This window comes from Panthera leo, chromosome A1 (assembly GCF_018350215.1).
Source record: "Panthera leo isolate Ple1 chromosome A1, P.leo_Ple1_pat1.1, whole genome shotgun sequence".
NCBI lineage: Eukaryota > Metazoa > Chordata > Mammalia > Carnivora > Felidae > Panthera > Panthera leo.
Window position 1 is genome coordinate 24,352,473 of NC_056679.1, and position 18,527 is coordinate 24,370,999.

Here is an 18,527-nt window from a genome sequence, read left to right on the forward strand (position 1 = left end):
GAAATATTCCTAAGGGACCTGGATCCAGAGGACATCCCCCTTTCACTTCCATTACCAGTAACTTCAGGATGATACTGAACCTATCACAAGCCTTTTAAAGAATTAATACCTGAATAAAGTTCAAAATAAATGCCGGATGCCAGGAAAACAGTGAGAAAAGAACAGATACATTTAAGCACTGAAGTCTATATATTCATTCTTAAAGCTTTGCCTCCTCATAGACATCTCTCACATTTTATAGAAGAATTAATTGCTAAACATCCTCAGAGCAGTTGCCAAAATGTAAAAAGATTCACAAATTGTTTTTGCCAAGAGCATAAAAAGGTTATCTATTTTAATCTAGAAAGCTTTTATTTATTTATTCATTTACTTATTTTTCCAGAAGGCTTTTAAATATTTTCTAGAGAGCTTTTACTTTTTTTAGCTTTTTTTTAATGTCTATTTTTGAGAGCGAGAGACAGACAGACTGCAAGTGGGAGAGCGAGGGAGACAGAATCCTAAACAGGCTCCAGGCTCTGAGCTGTCAGCACAGAGCCCAACCAGGGCTCGAACCCACGAACCGTGACATCATGAGCCGAGCTAAAGTCAGACGCTTAACAGACTTAGCCACCCAGGTGCCCCATCTGGAAAACTCTTAAATCAGTGTCAGGACTCTTGCACAGGGCAGAGAGCTGCAAGGCAAGCCCTCCTCTGAGGCCTCACCCACTCCTTCCCACCCTCCAATCCTGAGGCCAAAAACCAGTCTTGGTCCCCAGACTCTTGGCCTCGTCTTGGTCCCCAGACTCCTGGCCTGAATACATAGTGTGGCACTGGAACACAGTTCCCCATCCTTTACTGGGAGGATCCTGGACTCATTCTTCTCATCAGCCTGGTCCCCCACAGGATTTCTCTGTCCTGATAAAATCAAATCAGACCTAAGAACACTGTTATATTGCTAGCTGAACAGAAATCACATAAAAACTCAGAAGACCTTGTCTTGGCTCAACCGTCCTATAGCAACATAACCCAAGGAAAACCATTTCACCCTCAAACCTGGGTTTCCTCACTACATAGAATTTGGCTCTATGTAGAGCTGGAATAATAAATCCCACCTACTCCACCATCTTCCAAAGACTGCCAAAGAGTATCAGTAATGCTTACACACAGTGAAAGCACGTATACTCAAGCATTCTGGATATTAAAATCATTTTATAATGTCACAAAATTTCCAGGAGTTTAGGTTTTTTGTGCTTTAAAAAATTGAATCTCAGGACACTTGGGTGGTTCAGTTGGTTAAGCGTCCAACTTCGGCTCAGGTCATGACCCTGAGGTCCATGGGTTCGAAGCCCCATGGTGAACTCTGTGCTGACAGCTCAGAGCCTGGAGCCTGCTTCGGATTCTGTGTCTCCGTCTCTCTCTGCCTCTCTCCCGCTTTTGTGCTCCTCTCTCTCTCAAAAAGTAAATGAATGACCATTTTTTTAAAAACCTGAATATCTTTTCTAAAGATAATAGAGTATAAAAATAATGGCAAAGGTCAACGCCAGGCACTGAACTAAGCACTTTACACGTATATTCGTTTGCTTACTCCTCAAGATAATTCTGTGATTGTTATCCCTCATTTTATGCTGAAGAAACGGAGTCAAGGCAGGTTAAATACTCACCACATCCTGGAGGAGCTAGGACTAAGACCCAGCCACACTGTGCTCTTAGCCCGTATGCTAATAATATGCCAACAACTTCCGACTATTTATTTTACTGAAGAAAACGGTCCTGCACCTTCCCTCGGGAACTGCCACAGCCCTGAGGGGTAAAGAGCATTTTCACTTCTAACAAATCACAAACCTGAAGTTCAGTGAGATTCAGGAACTTGCTTCAAAATTCTAAACTTAATAAATTGAGAAGATAATACATAAAAAATATAAAAATTTTGGAGAGAAGTATTAAATTTTTTTTTTTTTTTAATGTTTATTTTTGAGAGAGACAGAAACAGAGTACAAGCCAGGGAGGGGCAGAGAGAGAGAGAGGGAAACACAGAACCTGAAGCAGGCTTCAGGCTCTGAGCTGTCAGCACAGAGCCCGATGCGGGGCTCAAACTCACGAACCGAACCGTGAGATCATGACCTGAGCCAAAGTCAGAGGCTTAACTGACTGAGCCACCCAGGCACCCCTGGAAGAGAAGTGTTTAAATTCCTGCCGGGCCAGCCCCTTCCTTGTGGAGTCCCAGAGCAGACACTCTGACTTGGGTCAACCGTAGCTCCCCATACCGGTGGGAAGGAGCACCTACGGACCCAGGGACCTGGAGGAGGGGAGGGAAACCTTCTGGCACTCAGTCGGAAAGGATAAAAGGAGAGGGAATTATCCCCATGAGGAGGGGGCTTCATTCACAGCCTGATGCCAAGATCTCCAGATTCAGAATTTCATGTCACAACTAACGCCGCGTTTTTCCAAAGAAACAATGAGAAACCACCATTAATACGAAGGCCCGTCGCTGCCAGGGTTAAATAGACGGTTGGCGGGAGAACCAAACCACCACTTAACTGCTTTATTTCCACAGGAAAATGTATTCCAAGAAAAACACTGCAATGAAAGACCGCTGTGGGCCTCCAGTTTGTAGGCCAGGGACTGTCCAACACGCCTTTCAGTATTTGGAATCCCATCTACCCGGGGCCCATGCATGCCCCCCAAACCACATGCAGTAAAATCCTGAACTAACATATTTCATCTTCAACCACTATTAGTTATATATCTTATTCTCCCTGGTTTTAAACCATACATTATTAAAGATTTCACAGTAGTTTTTGGTCTTTTAGCGACCGTCCATGTGGCGGGTCCAGAAAAGTGTGACCTGAGAATTCTATGAAGGGTAGGAGTTCTTCCATCTATGCCGGGGTGGCCTCCTGGCTCCACAGAAACAGCCCTTTGGTGTCAGGCTGTGAGACTCTGCCTTGGTCCAGGAGCCTACCCACCGCCCTCCTGTGTGACCTTGGGCCTCAGTGTCCTCAGTCATTGAATGAGGGAGAGATGTGAATGGATGTTTTCCAGATATCTAAACCCCCTCTTCAAGCCACAGTCGTCAAGAAAGGCATTTCAGAAGCAGATGAATGGGAACCAGACACAGGAGGTCAGGAGGAATCCAGATAACAGCTAGAAGAGTTAGGGAGTTCCTACTATAGTTAGAACACTTAGCAAGAATTAAATGAGGCCATACCTAGAGTACACATATTTAATACATAGGTTTACATATAAAGCACTAGGATCAACATCTGGCACAGAGAAAGCACTTGATAATGTTCTGGTATCCATATAATTATTGTCCTCACAATAGCTCTACTAAATACATATTATTCCCATTCTGCCGGTGAGGGCACCGATGCTCAGGGTTTAAGCTATCTGGTCGGATCCGAGATGATGGATTAAAAGTACAGGGACTAACAGTGGGCCATGAGCAGGAACGAGGAGACAGAACAGTCCCCTGATGTAGATCTAGCACTTTCTGTGATAGGCATGGAGGGCACATATAAAAATAAAGGAAAGAAAAAAAACCCTGCCTAGCCAGAACTTCCAGGCCAATAAAGGCAGAGAAACCACTTAAACATGGGAAAAGTACCAAAGGAAGCAGGTAATAATTAGCCAAAAATGCCATAAGGAAATACTGCAAAGGCGCCTTGGGGTCATGCATGATTCAGGGCTCAGATCTGCAAGGAGGGCTGGCGGGGAGACTGTGGAGCCTGGGGAAGGCCTGGGGACCTGCCGAAATGAGAGTGGGAGGAAGAGAATCCTACAGGGCGGGCAGGAGGGGGAAGTGAGGGAAATGGCCTGGAAAAGCTAAATGAAGGCCATGTAGAGGAAAGTCAAGTCAGACAGTCTGCAGCTGACGCCCTTCTCTAACTTGTCACTGTTGCCTGCAGAGATAACGTGAGTCAAATCAGCTACGCTGATGGAACCAGGTCAGACATACTGATGTCACTCCTAACACTGAATGGCATGAACATCAAAAACACAAAAGGATATTAGAGGAATACGCTGTGTAGCAAAACACCATGTCTTGCACTGCAGGGGTCAGCTGTCAAAAGCAAGGCCACCGAAGAAACCAGAGGATTAAAAAACTTAAGATGGGGTCGTTTCCTGCCCATGCAGGGACAACAGTGAAGAGGAAACTCAAGACTCACTGAGCTGAGAGGTCATGGCCCTATTCATCTCTCAAGGTCTTAGGACCCCCCTCTAGCAAAAAGATTGAGGAAACACAGCCCAAGGAAGAAAAGCAAGCATCAGGGAAGATTCCAAACCCACAGAGCCTGATCTTGGTAACCAAAATGCCCTGGAAGGGTCTTGGGAACTGTAAACGGACAGCATATGAACAGAAGAGCAGCAATTTCTCATCACAGAAAAATATATTATATTTGTCATGTAAATCAAATATCGTTCTTCTCTACTTCGTTTTTGTTTCCCCTTACCTATATCCTCCTTGGTGGCCGATAAAGGAGGATACGGTTGGGAAAAACTATGAACACAGACAGCAGTCTGATTATAAAAGCATTTCTCCTCTATTGCATTGCTGGAGTATGCAAGAGAAACCAAATTCTCACAGTTCGTCAACTTTCTGTTCATGTAAACAATCTCACTTTATTTCTGAATTACTTTGTGGGAACAGATGGTTTCCAAATGCATGACTTCTTACTACAGTATATGGAAGCAATACTACCGAACTCTTAAATTAAGATGAAAACACAGGCATGCTTCCAGCTTGTCTATATTGGTAGACCTAGTTTTCCCAAACTAAGGCTTACGTGGAATTCTGACCTTTTTTTTTTGTTTGTTTTTTGCTGATTTTTTTCTTTGGGTTGAACAATTCACATCTTATAGGAAAAAACAAAAACAAAAACAAAAAACCTGTCTGAAATATCACAGCAACTGCAAATTTTGGAATTCTGGTGGGAAAAAAAAACAAAAACAACCAGGAGTATCTGTAACAGAAGCCTCTAGACTTCCTCCTACAGGTTACATATAAATAAAGGCATCAGGTATGTAAATATATAGTTGGGTTTTATGCCTTATATCTTAAATGTTTTATGATAGATTATAATATTATAACTTGAAATAATCACTGCAATTAACACCAAATTGCCTTAATCCCTAACAACTGACTCAGTCACTGGAAGAGTTCACAAATTAGTGGCATTACCAGATCTAAGCCCAGGGCAGTTTCTCCTGATGTATCTCTCAGGCAGAAGACTCCTTTTCCAAAACACGAAACCAAATCTGGAAAGGAGTGTCACAAACAGGTTTTTGTGAGGCTTACACAAGAGTTCAAGTTATGTGGCCTGACTGGTGAACCCACTGCCAGGTACCGTAAGTTGAGTTAATAGCATTTCTGTTATTTAAATTACCGAGTCTCTGGAAAAACATAATCGGTGCAGCACCTGGAGGGGTGGGGGTGACTTTTGGAGAGAACTGAGTAAGAGAAAGTAAATGCTGCCCCTCTAAACACAAAATATCTATCTATCTATCTATCTATCTATCTTTCTATCATCCATCTACTACCTATCTATACCTTTATGTATATTTATTTTGCATATTTTTATATTTCTGTATATTTATACAGAAAAATAGACATAAAGGGAAACGTAGGCAAGTACACACAAAGAGGGGAAAAAACTTATGTTTAAAAACAAGCAATGATGAAGCTAAGTATCAGGACAGGAAAAGTCTTTGGACACCCCAGAAGGACAAGAGTAAAAGGAAATTGACCTCTGAACTGATCAACACTAACACGGACTTCAAAAGGCCTTTACCCTTGAAATGCTTACCACAAAAGAATGTGTAAACCACAGCATGAAAAAATTGAAGTTTGCATAGAACTCAAAAAAAAAAAAAAACTTTTAGTCAATAATTTGAGTAAAAAATTTTAAGTGGTGAGGTGCCCAATTTTGGCCTAATGACCTATACTCACCAAAAATCAAATAAGATGTCGCCGTGACGGACAAACTATCCAGCGGGATCATTTCAGTGATGAAGGTCAAACCCTGGGCCATTTCTTCATAAAGTGGCACAGACCAAAAATTCCCGGAGGTTGTGTGGCCTATAATTGTACGCTATTCTTCTAGAAACTTGATTAGTGTGCTCCTGTCTCTTCAATAAAGAGCAGCCTCTAAGGCAAGCACTGAGAATAGCAACGTGTTTGTGGAGACCGTCTCTGCCACACACAGACACACGTAAGAGCACATAGGGATGGGATTCAAAGCCGCCATGTACGTGGAGTTCTAGATGTCATAAAAGCTTTCACCATTAGAAGTCCTCTATGCCTTAACAAGGAAGGAACTGATCAACAGAAGACAACATACTGTGAAGGAAAGGCTGTGAATGATCATTTATGAATGGAGAAGTATTTGGAATACGTGTAATAAGTACAGACATTTATATGAGAGCGACTACCACAACAAATGGCAGCTACAGCAATAATAAATCCAATACAACAGCAGAAAAACAATTTGAAACCAGATGTAACTATTAAAGCAGGTACGTTTTAAGAAGACACATGATTTCCAAAGTTTCATCACGCGTGTAATGAAAAGTCTTTGTGGCCCAATTTATGGAACAGAGCGTGTTCTTGAGAATACATAGATTGCTTTATCAAGTCCCGTGTGAATTCCAGTGACTAAGAGAGCGCTGATATCCCAAGGATTTGGTTGCTGGAGGACGGGAGTGGGGGTGTCAGCATTCAGCAGATAAGCCTGCTCACAGATCTCAGAGAAGAGTCTCTGAGTCCATACAGACATTTCAGAGAGCTAGCTCACACAGACTAGGGTGTTAGTCCCGCAGGCTGACAAATCCCAGGCCTCAGCCATCTCCAGAGTCCTCAAATAAAAGGTCCCAAGAACCCTGCTCTCTGTTAGATCATTACATGGTGACAGTGGGGAGGGAGGACATGACCAGAGGCACAGGCTTAAATGCTCTCTCCTTCTGTTTTATGCACAGATCTTAGAGCATCAGGTTCTCACTCCCCATCACAGAAACATCTTTTCCACCGCAGAAAGCTCATGGGCACTTCTATCCAAAACCAATCCATCCTCCAAAACCTCACCCAAACCCTGCCTCGGCTCTGAAAGTCTTTCCAAACCAGCCTAACTGGAAAAACCTTTTCTTCTGAATTTCGCAGACAACGTCTATCTATGCTATTCAGCATCTCGCTTTGATCTGCTTTGAGGCTCCTGCAACTTGCTGAACTATTACCTAACTTCTCATGCATTCCTGTCTTGTCTTCACCTTGCAATCTCCTACACATTCCGCATGGGCACATACAGGACACAGAGAGTCATTTTTTTATGCCAGACTTCTATATTCCTGCCTGAGTAGGCTCTCCATTTCCCGTCCGGTGTTTCCTGCTTCCAAACGCCTCGAAAAGATACTGCCGTGATATACTCCGCCCTCTCCTTAATGACACCAGTTTTTACCAACTGTCTGTCCATCAAGTCCAAGGGCTTCCTTTTTATTTTCTAGCACCTCCTGCAATCGATCTGAGACAGACACGTTCTTTTCTTAATCTTTTCAATTCGCGTTTTCTCAGTCATATTCCACACCATCTTGAACTTCTCATCCCAAAATGACACACTTAATAAATCAGCATTGGGGGAAAAAAGTTCACTTTCCCGATGCACGTATCTGTGTCCTTTTTTTATCAGTCCCAGTTCTATGCTTCAGTTTGTATTACCAATCACCCTTTGTGCTCTTACTGTTGCAAACCACCTCAAGTCACCTTAAATCATCGCAGCATGACTATTTCTAAGACAGGGATACTATATTTATACTATAAATCTTCCTACTCATTCTGCAAAATCAATGTCCTCATTTCTCTCCCGATCCCCCTCCAGATAGAACGGGGACTCCATTATGAAGGGACTCGTGGATTCTCTGATGGTCACGGCTGTATCCCTGGTGCCTAGAACAGCGCCTGGCCCTTAGAGGTGCTTGGTAGGTACCTGGGGAATGAATGTTGGCTGAATGAACCTCCAAACAGCCTCCGGGATTCTGCTCCTTCCACCTCTTCTCTGCTTCACAGGAAAATGGTCAAGAACATCAATGCCAAAGTGAAACCATCAGGGTCTAATCACTGGCTCACCATCTAACCAGGGGTATGATCTTGAGCACAGTACCTGACATCTCTCAGTCGCAATCTCCCCAGCTGGAAATGAGGATACGAGCAGGATTCCAGTGAGGACTGAACAGGATGGTGCAGATAAAGAACTCGGCACACGGCAAAGCCGAGCGCTAATCGCGGCTCTTTTGTTCACACTTCTCCCGTTCAGCCAATGTCACCTCTGCCACCACACCTGCACAGCTCGGCCTTTCTCTTTCTCACCTGCAGAAAGACTAAATTCTGACAACAGAACTATTCTGACTCAAATATGAGTAAATCGATAGGCTCCAAGTGAGGGCTTGGGAGTTTTTTTTCCCCTGTGAAAAATACGTAGGCACTTTAGTGACAGAGCTTAGATACCTATCTACTCAGTGGCCCAGGGCCTCTATGTTTCTGCACTTATAGCTCAGTTTCCAACTCCGTTCAGGTCGGCTACATTGCCCCAGAGTGCAGTTCTGCATACGGGGCTGCCAGAAGAGGTACTTTTACAAGGAGTAAACCAAATGGCCTGTATTATACAACCCAACAGTGAGAAAAGGCTTTCTGTGTCACTCCCTGTTTTACAAGACTTATGAGAAGGTACACTTTACAGCTTGGGTCTTTAAGAATCTTCATGTGCCACTCTGATTTCAAGAGCTGTTCTGAAAACTAAATATTAACCCAGGAAAAACCACTTTCTTTATCATACGCATTACTCCTCTTACTCTGCACTCTGCTAGAACACCGTGCAAACCGGGGGTGACTTTAACTCTTGCTTTATTTTGATTTTTGCTTTTCCAAATAAAGAACAGTGACCAGTAAATATTTCTTTAGAACAAAGGGCAGAATGCATTTGGTTCACAGCCAGCTGTTGACCTGAGGCAAAGATGTTTTGCCAGAAGCAACCCCTGAATACACCGGGGTACTCAAATTTCACCTGAAATGGCTGGCTACCTTAAATACGCTTTATCTTTTCTGGCATGTCTGAAGTTTCTACAAACTTTGGTGACATTCCCTGGCCCATAATTAACGTTGCATTTTTTGTTGTTGTTGCTGTTGGGAAATTAACGTTAAGACTCTGAGTCTTAACTAGAATTTTCTGAGCATTAAACATGCAAGGGAGGGTCATAATTAAAAACTGGCAAAGCTCACAACCCAAGTTCACCACAAGCAAAAACAGAGAGGAGAACAGGAATGCTGTTGAGCATTTACCTCACATGGCAAGATCTTAACTGAACAAGATGGTCCCTGCTTTTAAAAGCATGGGTCTCAAAGAAATGCCAACTCAGCAGACACATCACGTTCATTCAGCTTTGGGAGTAACCGTCTGCATAACTAAAGCCCCCCTACTGAAGCCAAAGCCAGGGAGCAACTTTCAAGCCCCCTTACTGAAGGTACAAACATGTATTATTGGTCATGCCAGTTCCATATCCAGTCCTTCCCTATAGTCTCTGGTATACTGTACTATAGCAAAAGGGAAGTAGAACTTAACAGATTTTTTTTTAAGTTAATGATTCAGGCAATTCTTGGAATAACTTCCACTTGAGAAAAATGTAACCAAGAGGTCCCATCAAAAGACTCCCCAGCTGCTGACAGCTCAACTCTGGAAATTCCCTCCCAAATCACAAAGCGTAATGACCCTCAAGAGCCTTTTCTGCCTCCAGCGAACTTGGAATTCTTTCTAAATATTCATTAGGACGCTCAATAAATGTTTACTGAATTGAAGCCGAAAACGAAAAGCAAGCACTGGAAACGTAAGCTCCTAAAGCCTTGCTCCCTCGCCCAGCCCCCGCTTCCCCCACGAGAGGAAACTGGGAGATCTGGAGCTGAGAGTTGAGCCAACCAGTATCCAAGGGGTCTGACACTCGGCCCAGGAGGTGATGACAGCCAGGAGGGCTGGGCAGTGGTTCCAAAATGGGGCACCCACTGCGCTGGGAAATGTTGGGCGCTTGCCAAGACACAAAGCCTCCCCGGGGGAGCTGAACCGGATGGTCGGAAACCAAGGCCCGAATCGAGTTCCACCACCCTCCTTCCTGTTTATAGATCCCGCTCCAGTGACTCCAGCTACCAAAGAGAAAGCAGACGTCTCAGAAATATGTCAATACATGACATAACTTGAAAAGAGCTGGCTGCTCATTGGCGCGTGTTACAACTTGTCGGGCTCACACAGGAAAACCGGCTCACTTTAATTACTTTTCTTTTAATATGCCTTGCCGTCCCGTCCCGGGCCCCCGCAAAGATCGGGTTACTGGGAACTAGGGGCCTCGGCGGGGCGACCAAACGGTGTGGGCGGTTAGCTAGGGGCAAGGAACGCGGGAGCCCAGCCGACCGCCGGCGCAGTGGCTGCCCCTTCCGAGTCGCGACAACCGGCAGCGGCTCTTCCCTCGCACAGGCGCAGAAACAGGAAGCCTGGCACCTCCTCGCAGTCTGCACCAAGTCGCCGGGCCGCTCGCTGATGTCGCGAGGGGGCCTAGCGGCACCGCGCCGCTGCCCTGGGGTTGGCCCCGGGAGCGCCACCTTTGTCTGGGTTTTCCCGTCCGACCGGCGACGCCGGGACGCAAGGAGCGCTTGCCCAGGTCGGAAGCGCGGACGCGGCGCTCGGCTTCCCCGGCCCGGCGCGGGGGCCCGGGAAGCCGACGCGGCCGCCCCAAACCTCCCGCTTCCACGGCGCGCTCGCGGCGCACCCGCCAGTGCCTGCCCGGCCGCCACTGCCCCGGCGCGGCCGCCGCGGGGTGCGGAGCCGGGGACCCGCGCGCTCGCGGGCGCCGCCGCGGCCGGGCGCACCCCGGCTCTCCCGGCGCCGCGCCGCAGGCCGCCGGGCGAGGCGGTGGCCACCGTGCCCTCGGCGGGGCCCACCTCTCCGGCGCCCACGCGTGCCCCTTACCCGGGAGAGCACCGGCCAGAGGACCCCCAGCGAGCCCACATCTCAGACTGGCCGCCGCGGGGGGATGGCGCGACAGCCCGTCACCCACACCCCCTGCCTGCCCCTCGCCCCTTTCTCACCTGCCTGCACCGTGTCCGAGAGGTCGTGACCGGGGGCCGCGGTCCGGGGAAATTCCTTCAATTTCCTGGCGCTGAGGTTCAACCCCCCGGAATTGGCCGCTTCCTCCAGCGCGCGCTCCAGCCCCCGGTTCAAGGGCAGGTTGAAGCCCCCGCTGCCGCCGCCGCCGCCGCCGCCTCCCCCGACCCCGCTGTTGGCTCCCGTTCCTCCGTGGTGCTGATGGTGGTGGGGATGGTGGTGGGGATGATGATGTGGGTGCAGAGGAGCCACCGAGAGGGCAGGGACGAAAGGTTGGGGTTCGCTTCCCGGCGTCGCCATCTTCTCCCGGGCCCCCCCACCCCGCCCCGCCGCTCCTGCGGGGAGGGTCACAGCGCTCCCCCGGGAGGGGGAGACGGCAGCGCGGGCCGAGTCCCTGCAGTGCCCCACCGAAAGATCGTGGAAGAGGGGAGGAGGGTGTGGCAGGCGCGCCGAACGGGGGCAGTCGGGGAGGCGGCAGTGGCAGCTCGGTCTCGAAGGTTTCCTGTCCCCGGGAAGCTAAGGACTGCGGCGGCGGCGGCGGCGGCGGCAGGCAGCGCGCATGTGTCTCCTCCCGCCCTTGCTCCCTCCTCTCCGCGGCTCTCCCCTCCTCCGCCGCGCCGCGCCGCGCCGCCCGCTCTCTCCTCCTCCTTCCCCAAGCTGTCAGTCCAGCCCGGAGCCTTCCTCCGCTCGGAGCCCGGCCGGCCCCCGCGGCTTCGCTGCGCTCCGCCCGGCAATGCGGGTGCGTCAGGGGGGCCGGACCCCTGCAGCGGGTCACCTTGGTTTAGACGCCGAAGGCCCCTAGGGTTCTTTTCGCTGCCCAGGGTATCTTGGGAGACCGGAGGTTTTAGGAAGTCTCAGAAGACGCCAGCGAGGCAATAAATGGGATTTGAAATACAGTGAGATCATGGGGAGGTGAAAGGTTAGGATCTCAAATTTGCGAACTACTCTGCCTCTCTGACCCGAAGTTGCCCGACAGGCAGTTTTTCACTGTGGGGTCAGACCAACAGTCTACCCCTGCTCCTGGCATCGGAGCACCTACAAGGAACCAACGGTGGTCTAAGTAGTTTACAAATTAATCTCGTTAATCCAGGGATCCCATGAGCGGAAAAATTGTTTCCCAGACTACAGAGGAAGTTAAGAAACTTGTCTAAGGCCACCCGTGCAGTCAGAGGCGGAGCTGGATACGAACTTGCAGCCCTTGGACTGTAGGGTTGGCCTCCTTCCTATGTACTCCCAGGCTGGAGAAGAGACAAGAGTAGGGTAGGTTTTCTGAGCGATGGGGGAAAACTACAGACACAGAAAGGAAGGAAAGACTTTCAAAGTGAGGGCAGTTTTCATGGCAGACAGAATCCATTGTCACAGGAGGGCTGACTAGGGCTGACTGAGCCCCAGAGTTGGATGGTGCAGGGAAAAGTAAGAAACCAGTGGCCCCAACTAGCCAGTAACTCAGCACATTTTGAGCCTGTTCACAGGTGCTGTCAAAGTGTCCTCGTGACGCTTCTTGCTGCCTCCAAAGGACATGGGGACTGACATGTAAGCAAATTCACGTTCTGCCCAGACCAAGGCTAACACACCAGTGGCGACAGAACATCTGACACCTTAGGGTGGACCAGGTGAAGACTGATAAAGCCCCACTCCTTTCCGGAGTTTCAAGTCTAGCTCTCTGGGGCCTTTATTTGTGTGAGATAACCAAGTCTTGATGGTCCCTATAAGCGACTTGGCTAGGAGAGGTGAGAATACCTGTACAAAAATACTACAACCTGGGGGATAGGTGAGCCCATCTTTTAAATGGTAGTTCGGAAAGATGATGGCCTAGATAACAGGCTGGAACTTGTGACTTCATGTACTCGGCATTAAAGTACGACATGATCTATGTCACTTGCATTGACTGCATGCACAGTCGACCCTTAAATCCTACAGGATTCTAGGTGGAGTCAAATATTCTTATCTCATCGGAGGAGACAAGCGCCACCTGCTGGTTTCCTCCCCCAACTTCCCCTCTCACCACCTCTTTTTTTCCCCCTCAACCTCCTTCCTAGACATTTACAAACCAGGCTTGAAAATAATAATAATAATAATAATAATAATAATAATAATAATAATACATGGATAAAAGAACACTTACGTCACTTTTTTTAAAGTTTTTTTTTAACGTTTATTTATTATTTTTGAGACAGAGCATGAACAGGGGAAGGGCAGAGAGAGAGGGAGACACAGAATCTGAAACAGGCTCCAGGCTCTGAGCTGTCAGCACAGAGCCCGACGTGGGGCTCGAACTCACGGACTGTGAGATCATGACCTGAGCCGAAGTTGGACGCTTAACCGACCGAGCCACCCAGGCGCCCCTTACATCACTTCTAAAAACTGACCTACCTTCCCCTTTCTTCACAGTCTTTCCCCAATAGATGAGTGAGAAACAGACACAGAAAAAAATTTTCAATTAATACCTTCAGCTGAGACCAGGTGGTAAGGCTGTGTGATTAGTATGCAAGGTATGAGTGAGGACATCCAGCAAATTGCAAATTTAGTTCAGACCACAAATTGTGGGGATGCACCATATAGAGCATCATTTGTTGTTGTTGTTGTTGTTGTTGTTGTTGTTGTTGTTGTTGTTTTTAAGACCGCAGATTCTTTTTTAGAGGAAATGATAGAATAGGAATTCAGGATTTGTTTTTTAACAAGTGATGGATCCTCATGTTAGGTTCACCAAGTTATTATAGTTTGCTTTTTCTTCTACAGATTACTAAAGTGTAAACTCCTTAGGAGAGGGACCCATTCATCTTTGTAATTCCCACCCCATATCTAGAATAGTACATTGTGTATGATGAGTGCACAATGAATATTAGTAACTAAGCATTGCACAACAGGCCAATTGTACAATAAACCTATCTATTGCACAATCGACAGCTTACCATTTGTTGATATGTCTTTCAAATTATGTTCCTGAATGAAGGATTTTTTCCTTCAATTGGAGGAGAGTACTTGACCTTTAAAACTGACCTTGATTATTTGTAAACATTCAAGAACTTGACAAGCTATTTTCTCTGGCTATCTTGCTTCTCTATTTTCTCAATAAGATGGACATATCTGTTTTGTTATTATACTCTTTTTTACATCTTCTGAAAATACCCTCTTTCCATTCACACTCCCCACTCCATACATACAGTTCTTTGATAGTAGCCGTGCTATGACATTGACCCCCCGGTGGTCGTCTTGATTAGTCCAGAAGTGGACTTCTGACCAAATGACAGAGCACCCAGGGGATAAGAGGATCATGATTATGTTCAAACCCTGGATTCTGACTCTTCCTGATTTTCATCTTTAGTTTCTATGAGATATCTAGTATATTTTCAATGCATTCTGTTGTTCACCTAAGTCAATTTTATTTGGTTTTCTGTCAGTGCAACCAAGAGTTCTAATTAATATATTTGATTTACCATATTTTAGTCTTTATGTCCCCTTGTTTTTCTGTATAACCTCATTTTGGGATGGTCCACAAATAATCGTGTATAAACTATTTGGATAATGTCAGCAGATTGTTTTCATGCTTTGTCTTTAGTACCTTTCAATCATTTTACAAAGTTAACAGAATTCAAATGATTGAGAAAATGGGGGAAATAGAAATACTCTCAGATTAAAATATTGGCTATTAGGAGTAAACTAATCAGTCTCATCAACAAATCAAAACATTCAGAATTAAAAAAAAAAAAAATTCCTCTTGTGCTTAGAAAAGATCCCAGACTCTTCCACATTTATTTATTTATTTTTTTTTTTTTAATTTTTTTAACGCTTATTTATTTTTGAGACAGAGAGAGACAGAGTATGAACAGGGGAGGGGCAGAGAGAGAGGGAGACACAGAATCTGAAACAGGCTCCAGGCTCTGAGCTGTCAGCACAGAGCCCGACGCAGGGCTCGAACTCATAGACCGCGAGATCATGACCTGAGCCGAAGTCAGATGCTCAACCGACCGAGCCACCCAGGCGCCCCTAGATCCCAGACTCTTCCACATTTAAAACCCAACTCTTTTATTCCTGCCTGAAAAATAGAGCCATGGACATGCTTATAAAACTCAAACTTATTAAGAACAGCAGATAGATTTGAGCAGGGCTCTTTGACCTATACCACCTTCTCAGAAAACCACCAAGAATTCTCTTTTGGTGGGAACTCAAAGCGTTTGCTGAAGAGATGGTCACAGTCACCCAGGTTTGTCCCTCACAGTCCTGACTGTCCCCTCCAACCATAGCTAATTAGGTAAAAGGGGCTGACACAAGATCCAGTCAGCCCCAAGCAGGGGAGTTCCCTGTCAGACTCTCCTGAAAATTTAAGCAAAACACACAATGACCACAGTCACAACAGCAGTCCTTGACAGCCAGAGTCAGGACTTACATCCTTTTACCCTGATATCCTCCAACCTCTTGGCCTCAGTTTCCTCTTTCTTAAGAAAGGAGCAAGAATAATCCCCGCTTAACACCACCCTTTTTGTTATTCCTTCCACATGATCTCATACTTAAGTATTCTCTTTGTACTGTGTCAGTAAGTATTTATTCAGTAAATGCTTATCTGGAAATGACCAGAGTGTGTTGTATTCATTCATTCATTTGTAAGTACATCAAGGACGGAGCTCAGGCCTTTTTTTTTCTCTAGAAGATTCAATAAATAGCGTTGTCTGAGACGTTTGTATATTCTAAGGCAACCAATAACACCAACATGAATTTCTCTAAAGATAATAATACTATCTTGGACATGTTTAGGAGATTCTTCTAGCATTCCAAAACACTAATCTGAACCAGTTGGTCAGTGACAAAGTGAACCTAGAAAAATGAGAAAAATTAGGACAATGTACCAGGTTTTTCATAAAGCTGAATGCATTTGATTTCAAAAATCAAACGTAAATGTTGGATGGTGTGTGCACATGTGGGATGATGCCTTTCTTATTTTTTTCAAACAATGGTAATGATAAATTCTAGGCAAATAAGTTTATTCTTACTTGGGGAAAAAAATGGTAGGCGACTAGAGTCAGCTTTCAGATTAAGTTTTTTAAAGTTACTTACTGTGAAATCAAAGCACCTACAAACTACTTCCAGAATTTATCATAAGTCTGAAAAGAGGATATTGCCTGCCTTTGGATTTTGAAATATGTCACAGCTGCCTATTGTCTGGATCCAGCTTTTTTGCCCTCTTCACTCCAGCCCGCCAACACAAATCCTCAATCCCCTCATAGGGGCTCATTTTTAATTCTCACGGAGAAAAACAGCAGCAGCCACTACCGTGTGGCCAGACCCTACCCTGCCTCTTTCTCCCGTTTTCTCCTAGACTAAAGCAGAGCCCCAGCTCCTAGACCAGGGAGATTTTATTTCCATTCTCCTTTCCACTGCAGTTCCTATTAAATAAAAAACCACAAAATCTGGGCCATCAAGATAAGATTCTCAAAGTGGCTGCCTTCTAGAACATTCCCTGAATGCCAACAGAGGAGTTATCTGGGAATGAATGAACTAATAGGCTTTAATCTTTGTTACATTTTCATAAATATAGTTATTTCATTTCATAAAAATGCCAATTTTGTGTGATTTTTTAAATTATTTTTAAGCAATATGTTACAAATTACGTACATGAAATATCATAACCAACAGTGTGGCAAGAAGACAATATTCTGACCTAGAACTTCAGAGAGATTAATAGCATTTTGAAAGAGCCTGTGTGGGAAAGAAAGCTTGGACCACCCAGGGTGTGAAGCTGATAGTGAGGAAAAGAGTTTTTTAGGCTTAATTACGTTGATATCGAAGGGGGGGAAATGTCAGTGACCAATAACTGACCCTCAGGTCCTGTCAGAAGTTTCTCAAGAGGGGACCAGAGGAAGAGCCACTGGAAAATAAGGATTGAAGACAACCAGCTCTATTTTGATAAGTGTATTTTTGAGTAACTGGTCTTTTGAAGATGTGAATGTAAATATTCGATTATAGATGCTATTAGATAATATGTTCACTGTGCTTGGTGCCCCTAAATATTTCACCCATGTATTATACTTGGTGTTATTGGCTTATAATATAATGGCATATTATGTTATTGGCGTGTAATACAGTGGTCTCCCCTTACGTACGGTTTTGCTTTCTGAGGTCTCGGTTACGTGTGGTCAACCACGGTGTGGAAGCAGATAGTCCTCTAGACATATCATCGGAAGGTCAATAACAGCCTCACTAACCCTACGTCACAATGCCTTTGTCATTCAGCTTACCTTGTGTCATCACATCGGCATTTTATCATCTCACAGCAATATTGTTATAATTGTTTTATTTTAGTAACGGTTATGGTTGTTAATCTCTTACTATGCCTAATTTATAATAGGCATATCATAGCTATGTGCGTATAGGAAAAAAACAGTATAGGGTTTGGTGCTGTCTGTGATTTCAGAGATCCACTGCGGGGGGTGGGGGTGGTGTTTGAATGTACCTCCCTGTGGATAAAGGGGGGACTACTATATAATGAATACATGAAACATTTCTGGGAACCAATTATTTGTTTATAAATAAATTGCTTCACTTGCTTGGATAAACTGAAGCAGCATTTTTGTCCAGTATGTGTTCCTCTGAACCAAAGTTCTTTAGGCTGTTAATAGGCATTGTGCATAAAGGGTTTCATTGCCAGGTAAGTTTAGGTTAATAGAAAATTTTAGAGGCTATTTCACTCTAGGACCTCTCAGAGTCTTTGATGGGCTAATGTGCATCGTGGACATGCAAGAAAGAGAAATGCTTTATATCCAGCTTTTCTCATATATTTTTATTTGACTGCTAAACCTCTTCCTACAAGACTGTCATCCTTGGTCCACACATTGTGAAACTCTAGATTGGCATAATCTCTCTCCTGATGGTATCTATAATGCATCACCGTTAAACAGATCAAAACTTACCTCCAAGTCAATATTTAAAATGATGCCAAGCGTCACGAATGTAGCACCTCCTCAGCAAATGCCATTCCAGGCCTGCTGTTCATTAGGTGGGTTTTAAAAGAACAAAAGAAAGTCTTCCTATTTGTACTTAAGGTACTGCGCATCTAAAGACAACAGTAATTTCTATGTTCCCCAAAGGCAGTTTTTAAGACTCTTGATGTCATTACAGGGATATTTTCCAAAGGCAGGGCTGTCATTACTGTCTAGTCAGTTGCAGAACTAGAGAGTGTCTCCCAGAGGAGCTGTTCTCCCTGGATTTAGCAGGAAATGCACTCTGGCTATAAAGGCATTAAGCTTTCTGCACCCAGATGTTATCGCTGTTCATGTGCGCAGGATTTAAAGGGTAGATGTGGAGAATCTCAAGTTCTTTCTCCAATCATTCCAGGGCATCATTAGAAGAGGGGTCAACCTGGGCTTAGGAATCAGGCCCGGCAAGGAAGCAACAGCTCAGAAGCAAAGTAACATGGTCATT

General features: G+C 45.3%; 1 protein-coding gene across 3 annotated transcripts in view; it reads right to left on the minus strand.

Moving 5' to 3' along the window:
* Window positions 1-11,652, minus strand: part of LRCH1 (leucine rich repeats and calponin homology domain containing 1) — a 201,559-nt gene extending 189,907 nt beyond the window's left edge. For all 3 annotated transcript variants that reach the window (XM_042918678.1, XM_042918850.1, XM_042918938.1), the window contains exon 1: window positions 11,096-11,652. In XM_042918678.1, coding sequence (XP_042774612.1) covers window positions 11,096-11,411 — 316 coding nt within the window. In that variant the 5' untranslated portion in view covers window positions 11,412-11,652. The remainder of the gene's footprint in view (window positions 1-11,095) is intronic.
* Window positions 11,653-18,527: the final 6,875 nt, after the last annotated feature.